Here is a 12,157-nt window from a genome sequence, read left to right on the forward strand (position 1 = left end):
CCTAATTTGACTTCTCAAAACATAGTGTGAACCAAAATGCAGCTATCCTTGAAAAATTGTTATTCTAATTTTGTCATACAGTTCTCCAACCAACAATGTGTACAAAAATGTGCTTAATTTAGACAAAAGGATGCATTGATTTAAAATGTTTACATTAGTGAGGATTACATATAAAAAGGGGGAAATTGCTTGCAAAAATAGACAAAATTGCATACAAAAACAGGAGAAATGCACACTAAATACTGCTGAATTTTTATGAGTTTTTTAAAAATTACAAACTGATGTAGAATTGTGCAGAAATGAATTTAAGATTAGAAAAATGTGAAACCAAGGAAAGCCAAAATGGACAGAATTGTCCATTCCTACATTCAGAGGAGACAAGTGAGGGGAAGTGTGACCAAGTCTGTGTGTGCGGCGGACCTGGCCTCCCAATGAGAAATTGAGCACATATGCTTATCAGTGACAAGGAGCTAGCAAGTGGATTTATGGGTATCTGCTGCTGGGTGACAAGCTTATGTCATTCCCTTTGTGAATCAAAACTTGCCACCCTACAGCAGATACCCATAAACTTCCCATTGGAAGGCCAAGCCCGCCTCACACACAGACTTCTGTCCATTTTCGTTTCCCTCAGTTTCTCATTTTTTCAATCTTAAATTCAGATATCTGGAAAATGAGATTACCCAGACCTGAAAAATATGGAGTTGGTCTGATTTAATTGACCCATTCTAAAAATCCAGCCAGTTTTCTTCACAGGAATCACATGATCTCATATACTTTTTTTTACAGGAAAAAGTTATTAAAACAGCAGGGATATTGTTACTGTTGCATTTTTTCAGGTATAAAATATTGTGGTTTATGTGCTGAGAAGATATATTTGTGCAATGGAAGGACAATTTTGAGCGGAGATATGTATAATAAACTGTTTGTGAAGAATGGTCCTTCAAGTGGATGAAGAAAATAAGAGGCAATTTAGCATCTTCTTTAAAAAGATGGATTTCTTTTTCATCCTGTTTTTTCAGAACCGCAGACAGCAAGCATTGAAGAGCTGCAGCGGATGAAGAATTTTGGGAAACTGTTGAAGAAGCAGGAGAAGGAGCTGAAGGAGCTAGAGCGGAAGACAATCAAGCGCAGGGAAGAGCTGTTGCAGAAATATGCTGTCCTTTTCATGGAGCTGGGTACCCAGGCTGGCAAAAAGAAAATGCCATGCCCTCCAAAAGCCCAGAAAAATAAAAGGTAGAAGTTAGATCAGAAACAGGAAAAGCTGTGAGATCCTGACTGGCAATTAAAAGGCATGCTTTTCCCTATGACTTTATGTATTACATTTCTTCCTTGATGCACAAAAGGAATTTGTTCCACTATCCAGAAATTATAAGAGTTTATGCTTTTCCAGAGCAGAGAGATTTAGGTGTGTGTATGTGTGTTGTGTTGATACTGTGTTAATGTCAGTTCTAGAAAAGAGGAAGTGTGGAGAAGCCCTTGGCAGATGGCGGGAACAGTGTACTACTATTCTCAGTAGTAGACATACCTGCTGCACAAATAAACAACAAACAGAAAGGGAATGCCACCATGACAAGGACTGAATCAAAGGTGCAATTCAATTCACTCCAGAAAATTCAGTCACAGAAGTATCTGATGTAATTATTTAATTACAAAGCTCAGAAATCCCAATGCAGTTTAAGGAAATGCCTCTTCACCAGGGGGAAACAAGTCAAAAGATGCTTACAACAGCTGACCATAAACAGAGAATTATAACACTGTTATAACAATTATAACACTTATTTTGCTGTATACCCTTTCTAAATGTGACACCTGCAGGATATAAAGGAAGCGGACCAATAAAAAACTGAGGAAGGATTCATGATGGCTCCATCATTCACTGCCCTGCTTAAAGAACAAGGAATGCCATCCTAGGCATATTACAAGTTTATAATGCAAAATGGCTTCTTGATGGTATGGCAATGAGAATTGTCCTTCTGTGTCTGAAGTTGCAGGAAGTCGCCTTTGAATGAGAGCAGTTCAGGAAAGAATGGTGGGGAGATGGCAGAGAATCCTGACAACAGAGTCTTGGAATTGAAAGAGAAGCTGGAGGAAGACCTAACTCAGCTAGGGGAAGAGCAGTATGATGCGATTCGGAAGAAGAAAGAGCAACAGGCCACAGAGGTATAGATTGGATGATGTTTATTACTATTTTCTTATTGACCATTTGCTTGCAGTATGTATATGTCGTTCTACATCAGAGTACTCAGGGCAGTCCACAGCAACAAATGAAGCAATTTAAAATGTAATAGCTATAAAAACAATATAGCATAAAAACACATGTCACAAACAGCTTAAAGGTAAGACAGATTAAAAGGCCTGGGAAAAAATGGAACCCAAACAGGTACCAGGCAAGCCTCTCTTGGGAGGGCATCCCACAACTGAAAAGGCCCTACTGCACCTCACTTGGTTTAAACCCCAACCCTGCAGTCAATATTCACGATAATATCAATGACCGAGTTAAACTATGGAATTTGCTCTGACAAGATTTAGCGATGGCCAGCCACTTGTGTGATATACAAAGAGGTATCCTGCAGATCTCATTGTGTGTGGTTTAGACAAAGAGGCTTAGACACATTCATGAGGGGAACAGCTATCATTGGTTACTATCCATGATGGCTGTGTACTCCCTCCAATATCAGAGGCGGTATGCCTCTATATGCTAGTTGCTAGGGAGCACAAGCAGAAAATTCTATTGCACCTGGTTGGCCACTGTGAGAACGGGATGCTGGACTAGACGGGCCTTTGGTCTGATGAAGCAGGGCTCTCCTTGTGCTCTTATCTTAATTCAGCACAGAACTGAAAAGTCAGAAGAGAAGTTGTCACGTGTAACTGTGGCTCCTCCATGTGATCAAGCTTGCATTTCATCGCAGTTTAAGTAAGTAGGTAGTTCAAGACAGAATAAAATGTAAATCTGATCACATGACGGCACTTTCACAAGAAAGCTTTCAACACAAGAATGACAGGGGGGAGAGGAAAAGCACATGTTGCCCACTTGCATGTTGTATAGATTTTTATATAAAAAAGCAGTATCAACACAACCTCGTTGCTACACTTTGGTTGTCTGACATTCAAATCTATATATGTACGTATCCAAAACCATTGGATTACTTGTTCTAATCCTCCTTGGGGGCCCTATTTTTTGGCTGAATATAGGCTTAGAGCCAGAGTTCTTGTGAGTGGAATTTCATTTATCGGTCACTCCTGCTGGAGGAAGGTGAGGAGATGATTTTGCTGATTCCTCCTTCTCCCACTAGCCCCCTGAAAGTAGGGATGAAAAGTTCTGTCAATTTTGGTTCTCTCAGTTTCTCATTTTTCCATCTTAAATTCAGTTCTCCACATTTCTGCAGTAATTTGTGAAATTTAAAATTTGAAAACCATGAAAATTCTCCAGCATTTAAATGTGAATTTTCCCTAACAAGCACATTTTTGTAGGCAGTTTTGACTAATGTACACATTTTTGCAAGCAATTTCTCATCATATAGTGCATTTTGTATGTTATTTTTATTCCTATATTCATTTTTATGCACACGTTTGCTTAACATATGTATTTTTGTAAACATTGTTTGGCTGGTGAACTGCATTGCAAAATTCAAGTAACTGCAAATTTTGAAGGATGGCTAGGTTTCGGTTCTCATATTGTTTTGGAAAGTATGGATTTGATAGATTCAGCTTGAAATGAGAACTGCATCAAATTTCTCACCCATCTCTACCTGAAAGTATGCTCCAGAGAGTGTCGGGATCTTCTAGAACAGTAAAGAAGATAGCACAAGGGGCTGCAAGGGGAAGTGGGACCTGGCAAAAATCACCTCCTTCCTCTTCCTCCTTCTCTGATGGAGAAAAGGCTCTTCTGCAAATGGGGGAGCAACTCATAGTTTTAAAACAAAACAAACAATAAAAGAGTAAAATCAAATGCTGACAATTTACCCTACTTTTTAATCTTTGAACAGCAAATTGCTAAAATAATTGAACTTGCAAGAGAAAAGCAAGCATCTGAGCTAAAGGCACTAAAAGAGTCCTGGGAAAGGTAGGTAACAAAATAATATATAATACTTTTCCAGCATTTTCATCTAATAATTTTGCATGGGTTAACTTTTCATTGGGCTTTCCTCCATTATCTTCTATTGAATTTTCCTAATTAATACACTCTTTCTTTTCCCCTGTATTCGTTTTTAAATTGTATATACTTTCCTTCTATCATTCTGCTTTCTTCTTAAAAATTTCCATCGTGATCCAGCAATCTCTTACACCACGTATGCTTGGACCACAACTGTGCCACATACATAAACTCTGCTGAATATGGTGTGGGGGAAAGTGGGCAAATTTACTAATATGTGCAACCTGATGCATTTATTTATTTAAATCACTCCTATGCCACCTTTCAGGTCAAAGCCCTTCCAAGATAGCTTACAAAAGATAATTTGCTTCATGTCTATAGCAGGAACATTATGCTCCCAAAAGATTAACAGTACAACCCACTTGCAATAATCCCAGTCCAGGTCCTCAGTGATCTTCCTTTTACTCATCCACCTGTGATCCATACTGCCATGTCTATCCACCAAAGTTGCTCCAACTCTTATAACGTCCCCCACACCACGCTCTACCTTCCACCTTGGATGGCCCAATGCCTCAGTCTGTCAACTGTTTGTTCTAATCATGTAAAGGTTTGGGAATTTGAACAGCACTTCTGGTTAGACTGTCTTAGCTTTCTGTTCCCCAGAGCCCTTCAAATCTGCACATCATGGAACTGAAACTAAACATCGTGGAAGGCTTGTTGATTCTTTTCCTTCTGATAGTTTCAGCAATAGCAATTGGTAGTTAAGAGGGAGGAGGACTCTCAACCGGAGCTGTATCCAGGCGTAATAGAGGGGTGCCTGAGTTCTACGTCCTCTCCCTCTGATGAGCTCAGCTTGAACCTATCGCATGCAAACCCCCAAAGAATATTGTATAATAGGCAGAGTGGATCCACATTTCCAGTGAGATGAAAGATGTATGCAAGATGCAGCACTATCTGTCAAACAAAGTTCTCTGAACTGGGCCTTTGCAATTACATTCCAAGCCATCTGTATGGACAGGGCCAACTGAACTCTTAACCATCTGTCTCATCTATTTTGCTTTGATTAGCTGTCTGAAAAACCTTTTAAAGTTCGAAGTGTTACAAAACATTTAAAGAACTAGTTTATTCAATCAAAGATATTTGGGTGTGTGTTTTTTTAACATATGCCTTGCTCATCAGGTGTGAACACACGGATGGGAAACCACAGTCACATACAAGTCTTGTGTGTGGTTCCTCTGCACATCTGGAGGTTGCACTCAAAAGTCCACTTATCAACTGTTCAGGCTGGATTGTAGTAGGGGATAGAATGTAGCTATTTGGAAACAGCTCTGTGCATGCTGTCCTGGTTGCTCCATGCTGGTGCTAGTCTAACCTATCTGCCATTTCGCTGGGACAACATGACAAGAGCAGTCTTGGTCAATCAATACTAAGAGGAAACCTGAAACACAAAGTATTAAAGCAACTGTCAGAAGGGATTTGCATGATGTAACCTGCACACAATACCTATGCATTTTCTCTCATTCCACTGGGATCATTTAGCTCCGGCAAGGAACATTTTCAGTCCTGTAAACAAATAGCTGTATGTGGTGCTGCTGCTACTAATCTGTGCTTCACGACTGAAATGCTTCAAGACATCAGGTGGAGAGGGAGACAGCACTTTACAGTGATAAAAATGTGCTATTGCTGAAACTGATAAACTCGAGCTGACAGTATCTTTCTCTACAGTGACACTAAAGAAATGAAAAAGAAACTAGAGGCAAAGAGGCTGGACAAAATTCAGACCATGGCTAAGAACACCACCGACAAGTGTGCCCAGGAAAGGTACTTTTCACAGACAGATTGACCTCTTTGGAGTTGGTCTGCACTGAACTCTTTCACAGGGCTAGGCATTAGCTAGATGTAGAGATGGATGAAGCGATGAATTTTGGTTCTCTAAATTTCTCATTTTTCCAATCTTCAGTTCTCCACAATTTTGCAGCAATTTGCCATTTTATAAAAAAAACCTTTAAAAATTCCCCAGCATTTTAGTGCAAATTTCTCCAAATGAACACATTTTATATGTAGTTTTGACTAATCCACACATTTTGCAAGCAATTTCCCCTAACATAATGCATTTTAATGTCATTTTCATTAATATATGCATTTGTATGCACATTTCCCCCCAATATAATTTCCCTAGGTTGGTTGGAGAACCGCATCACAAAATTCAGAGACGTGTGAATTTTGAAGGATCGCTGTGTTTCAGTTCACATATTGGCTCAGGAAGTGCAAATTTGCTATATTCTTATTAAAACACAAACAAAATAGAATTCTCCTCCATCCCTAATGAGAAACCATTATTCACACAAGAAGAGCCATTCAGCCAGGAGATTGAGCCTTTATCCTCAGCTGATCTGTACAGATCGGCAGCACCCCTCATTTTATCCTTGCAACAGCCCTGAAAGATAGTAATTGGCCTAAGGTCCCAACAGAGTTTCATGGTTAACAGCACAATCCAAACCCAAGATCCCCTGGGCTGAGAATTTGGATTTGGCCAATTTTAGGTTTTCCTGGCTGAGTCAGGGCTCAGCTGGGGCTGTGCCAGCATAAATCCCTCACCCTAGCTCAGCAGACGTAACTTAAGCCAGTGTAACTTGACGCCATTGGTGATTTGAACATAGGCCTCCCTGGTCCTAGACACTCTAAACACTAAACAACACTGGCTCTCAAGTTGAAAAAATGGAAATGGACTGCCTTCGAGTCAATTTTGACTTATGGCGACCCTATGAATAGGGTTTTCATGGCAAGTGGTATTCAGAGGGCGTTTACCATTGCCTTCCTCTAGGCTGAGAGGCAGTGACTGGCCCAAAGTCACCCAGTGAGCTTCATGGCTGTGTGGGGATTCGAACCCTGGTCTCCCAGGTCATAGTCCAACACTCTAACCACTACGCCACTTGCAAGCAAATTTATTTGTGCAGGTTTCCTTAATGGATACCAATTTTAGCCACTTGCTCAAGCAAGCTGGTTTTACATATACCTTCATTCCATAGTACCTAAAAGTACCCAGTAGCTCACAGTGTTTTTGCTACCCATTTTAGTTCATTTCTCTGTAGCACAACGACTTTTGCTGGCAAATAGTGTACCTTTGACTTCCTCTATGGACATTCTGTCATTTAAATTTTTAAATGGGCATCTGTAGTAAACCCCCCAATCATGATTAACTGAAGCCTTTTCTTCTGAAGATGATAAACTATGTTGATAAGGCGTGTTTTCCCCACAGATTGAAGAGAGAAATCAATAATGCACACATTCAGGAAGTAGTACAGATGGTCAAACAAGTAAGTGTTTCTCTAGAACCCCTTGCAGCCTCCTAGCGATACAATCATTTGGCATGCCCCAGAATAATTAGGCATGCCCCACTGATGTGTTCACTGATTTACAAATGATTTCCTTGTTGCAAGGAGGACATCTTGAGTACTTTTTTTCTTTGGAATTAATAGCGACTTTCTCTGAAGCTGTACTCTAAGTAGTGTCCTATGTAGAGTGCTTTGGAAGGCACTAAAAGCTTTGAGACTCCTGACACACATTACTATACAATGTAAGATCATCTTTAAGATGGGCATGTATTACATTGATATATGAATCCCTGAGTTCTAGGTTGGCCCAGCCTATGTGGAAACCATAGAGACTGTACCCATGACTAGAGTGGCCTGCACTCCCTCTCTCCCTATAGCCGTCTCTCCTGCATCCACACTTTGATCCCTCTGTTATCTTGGTAGAGGAATCACCTAGTTATACTGTTTAATCTCCTGATTGAATGGTTCTAGAATCGGCAGGTACAGAAGGAACCCACTGTGGTTGCTAGGTTTGACCTGGAAGTGGTTGGTTGACAGTCTGCATCATGACAGATTACTAAGCAACTACAGAAAGGTTCATACCGCCTTTTAAAATTTACCAATCTGTAATCTGGAGATTTATTTATTTAACAATATTTTATACCACTTTTCTGCTCACAATGAGCAAAGTCACTTACAACAGTAAGAAAGTGCACAGTAATAATAAAAATATTTTTTAAAAGTCAATCAAAGCAATTTCTAAGCAGTGGAGATGAATTACAAAATGGAGAGCACAAACTAATAATCATCATCCCCCCAAGCCCATCTGGAATAAGGTCTTCAGTGCATATTAAAAAGCCAGGAGCAAAAGGGTCAAGAGACCATAAGGAGATGGGGAGAGAATGCCAGGGTCTGGGCATGGCAACAAAGAAACCCCTGCCCTCTCTACCTCTATGTGCCGGATCTCTGAAGGGACCAGAGCAGGGCCTCTGCCAAAGACCTACAAGCAAATATGTATCGGCTGCTGTTATTTTTAATGTTTTTTTAATTCTGATGTTTTATGCTATTTTAATTGTTTGGGATCTTTGAAGAATGGGCAGGTATATGTGGGATGAGGTGGTCCTTCTGATATCCTGGTCCTCAAGTTGTGTGGCTTTGCGGAAGATCACTTGGAAGTTGGAATGATAAGCAGCAGCTACCACTTGAGACAAATGTCTCATTTGACCATAGATAATCCAACATTGCCTGAGTTTTTGCTTTTGGGAGAGGAATAAGGATGTATTTATTTATCAGCAGCGTCACTAGCGGGAATGCGGAGGGGTGCAGACCTCCGGTGCGCGCCCTCCCAGGGGCATGGATGAGGTGGCTGGGCTTGCATGCGCACATGCGTGCGTGCGCACTCGAGGCCGGCCACCCCATCCATGCCCCTGGGAGGGTGCGCACCGGAGGGGCACCCAGCCCGAGAAGGCCTGGGAACGCCGGCGTGCCTCCCTCGCCCCGCTGACGCTGCTCCCGGTCTCGCCTGCCCGCCTGCCTCCGAGGAGGAGTTGGAGCAGCCTTGCCGGGCAACGGCACGGGGTGGGTCTGGGTGTCACCCCCCTCATGGTGACACCCGGGTGCGGGGCACACCCTCCGCACCCCGGTAGTGACGCCCCTGTTATTTATGCATGTATTTATATTTCTATCCCACTTTTTAATCAAATTCTCAGGTCCAGTCACAGTAGATTGTAATAAGATACACACACACAAACTTCAAACACACAAGCACACCGAGTGTGCTTCCTGTCAGCTCTCCAGTCCCAGGGTTGAACTGAGTGTTCCTTCCATCTGAGAAGGGAGACACAAACTCTCTCTGTCTCTTCTTTCTATGGCCAATGGATGGGGCCAGGCTAGTACCTTCTTCCCCTGATGTGTTCTTCCTGGGAAGCAGCGGGTGCAACCTCCCAGAGGCCCTTAGTCTGTTGACCAAAGGCAGAGGCCAGAGTGTGCTTCCCTTCAGCGCAGCAGTCCAAAGGCAACTCAGCCCTCTTTAACTGCCAGGATGTTGTAGTAGCCAGCATTCCTGGGTACTGTTTCACCAGCTGCTGCTTGGTTCTTAGTGGTAGACACTAAGCTAAGAGGTTGTCATATTTCATTCTTTCACCTCAGGCAATGGGCCTCTTCTTATGGCCCTACCCTCTCCATGGTAGACTTAGTTCTCCTGTGCTGTCAGATTTCTTTTCTTTTGTCCACATTTGGAAACTGAGGACAGATTTAGATGCCTGATTAATATAGATCAGGCAGCTATCTTGTTTTTTCTAAAATAATTACAGGGAGGGGAGGCCTATCTTTTCACTCCCCCTCTACAATTGGAACAGAGATTGCCTTCCCCTTAAAGCTCCTAGCTGCACTGGGTGGGTGGGTGAGAATCTTAATTCCAATCACAGTAGGAGAGCAAAGAGACAAGAGTCCCCTTTCTGCAGACTGCCTTCCTAGTAAGAATTGGGCTCCTCCCATGCCTGTAATTATCTTAGGAAAAACAAGATATGTATCTTGCCTGCTATATATTAATCAAACGTCTAGTTTGGCCTTCACTTCCCAGTGTATTGAAATGTCCCATTGTAATTAACTACTCTTTACTATGAGAACAGATATAGTAAGAAGTTCTTTCAGGATACTCCAGTACTGTGATCTACTGAAGATACCTGCAAAACAGTTTACAGAGTTTTGTACATCCCACTTCGTATGGTATTATATGGAGATTCCTTAAAAAAACCCCAGTTTTGAATATAATCGAGCAGTTTGAATTCTATTCATCAAGGATGGGACTAAGAACTTTTTTTTTTTACAGTTGGTGGGTTGGGACTCGCTGGTAGACCACTGGCCAGGTTCTCATGGGTGACCTAGTTCCTCACCTAGGCCCAACTATAACATCTTGAGGGCCCCAGCTTCTCTACCTCCTGACCTAGTTCATGCTGCGTGTTGGAATTCTTGCAAGGAATGCTGGACTTGGCAAAACTTTGTCTGATTGCACAACGTATTTCTTATGTGCATGCTCTGGATCATTTAACTCAGCTTAGCTTGGGCCCAAGCTGCTTATTGGACCGCCTGAACCCTTAACATCCTGCCTACTCTTTAAAATTTGTTTTAGAGATTCTCCTGGTATGTCTTCCCCTAGGTTGGTAAGGTGAGTGGCCACAAGGAAGAGGTTTTCTTGATGGTGGCCCTACAATTGTAGTTTTACGTTTTAAAATGTTGTATTACTGCTTTAGCTTGGATGGCCATTTGCCCATACAAGTGCCCAGAAAAAATAGCTATGCCTTAGCTGCTAAGAAATCCTGAGTATGCACTCATGCTTTGACCATTTAAAACACATTGGTGGAAGACTACAGGGATTCCAAAGACATGGGGGTGGCCCAGGGGCCTGAGCCTCAAGTCTTTTTTGTGGGCCTTAGATTGCCTGCCTATTCCCACCTTTTTTAAAAAATTGCTTACAGAGTGGCTGTGCACACTGCAAAGTACAGTGCTGGTGAGACCTCTTTCACTCACTATCTTAATTTGCCCAAAGGCTATACCCTTACACAAATTTGTGTTATGGGCCTACGTCCCAAGTACCTAGCAACACCCCGATTCCAGGTAAAAAAAGAAAAATGCAAGTTCGAGGTGACCCCACTCCTTCAGCCTTGCACTGCTCTTTGCATGCCATGACACCAAGCCTAACTCTAGAGAGTCACTGGGGATTAAACACTGGTGTCGCACCTACCAACTAGTGGGATGATTAAAAATGTTGCAACATGCAAGTGCTCTTGTTCAGGATACTCCACTCTGTTCCCTCTACCACACAGCTTTCTGTCCTACACACACACACACACGGAGAGAGGGGGGGAGAGAGAGGGGGAGAGAGGGAGTATGTCAGGCAGCTCTCTTTGGCCACTCAGCACAATTCATTTGACTGTTTGGGGATGGTTCCCCGCCCCAGAGTGTTTTTTCCCCTTTCTTTTTTAATACTTCTGCAAACCTTCTATACTTCTGCTAATTACTCTCCCTAATGCACTGGTGGTGTCATTTTACTTAAAGACCAACACTCAGAGAGCTGAGATCACTATTAGTTTATGCGATAGACAAAAAGGGTTGGTCATTTCAGGTCTGCACTTGCCATAGTAATTCTTAATCATACTGGTCTGGAGTGGGAGGAGGGGTTAGATAGTGGGCAACATTGTCACTTTTATACAATTATACTGAAGATGATTGTTTTTAAAATAAGTATGTTCTTTCTCTTCAAGATGAATGAAAAGCAGACTAGATATCAAGAAATACTGGAAACAAGGCAGACAGCCTGCCTAGAAAAGATCAAGCAAAAAGAAAACCAGGTATTTTGTAACTAAATGTTTACCCAATGTCTTGCACAGGTATTTAATAGGCCAGTAATTTGAGAATCAAAGGTCTGGAATACACCCAAAGATCATTTAGTCCAACCTTCTGTCCTAAAGATGGTGTCTTCCACAGCAGTGATAGTGAGGATACATTTATTAACTTTCCCGCAGATTAAATCATGTCATCTTCACATATTCTGTGTCACAAGCAGAAGGTAACAGCAAACAAATTACCCAGAATTGGAGTTTCTTGCCCAAAGAATACTAAGAGGAATGTTTGGATTGGGAATATAGTGTAGCTCAGGGGTCACCAACACAGCAGCCCCATATGCCAGGATGTGCACCAGTGCCTCCTGTGATACCTATCAAAAGTCTCAGTAAATATACTCTCAAAACTC

The 12,157-nt window shown here is 41.9% G+C and overlaps 1 protein-coding gene across 3 annotated transcripts in view; it reads left to right on the forward strand.

Annotated features, from left to right (window-relative positions):
* The window catches only part of PLCB2 (phospholipase C beta 2), an 80,539-nt gene that overhangs the window by 65,477 nt on the left and 2,905 nt on the right, over positions 1-12,157 (forward strand). For 2 of the 3 annotated variants that reach the window (XM_061613197.1, XM_061613199.1), the window contains 6 exons: positions 1,020-1,233; positions 1,986-2,160; positions 3,987-4,063; positions 5,819-5,914; positions 7,353-7,410; positions 11,670-11,756. In XM_061613197.1, coding sequence (XP_061469181.1) covers positions 1,020-1,233; positions 1,986-2,160; positions 3,987-4,063; positions 5,819-5,914; positions 7,353-7,410; positions 11,670-11,756 — 707 coding nt within the window. The remainder of the gene's footprint in view (positions 1-1,019; positions 1,234-1,985; positions 2,161-3,986; positions 4,064-5,818; positions 5,915-7,352; positions 7,411-11,669; positions 11,757-12,157) is intronic. The other variant, XM_061613198.1, reaches the window with a different exon arrangement.

This window comes from Rhineura floridana, chromosome 2 (assembly GCF_030035675.1).
Source record: "Rhineura floridana isolate rRhiFlo1 chromosome 2, rRhiFlo1.hap2, whole genome shotgun sequence".
Classification (NCBI taxonomy): domain Eukaryota; kingdom Metazoa; phylum Chordata; class Lepidosauria; order Squamata; family Rhineuridae; genus Rhineura; species Rhineura floridana.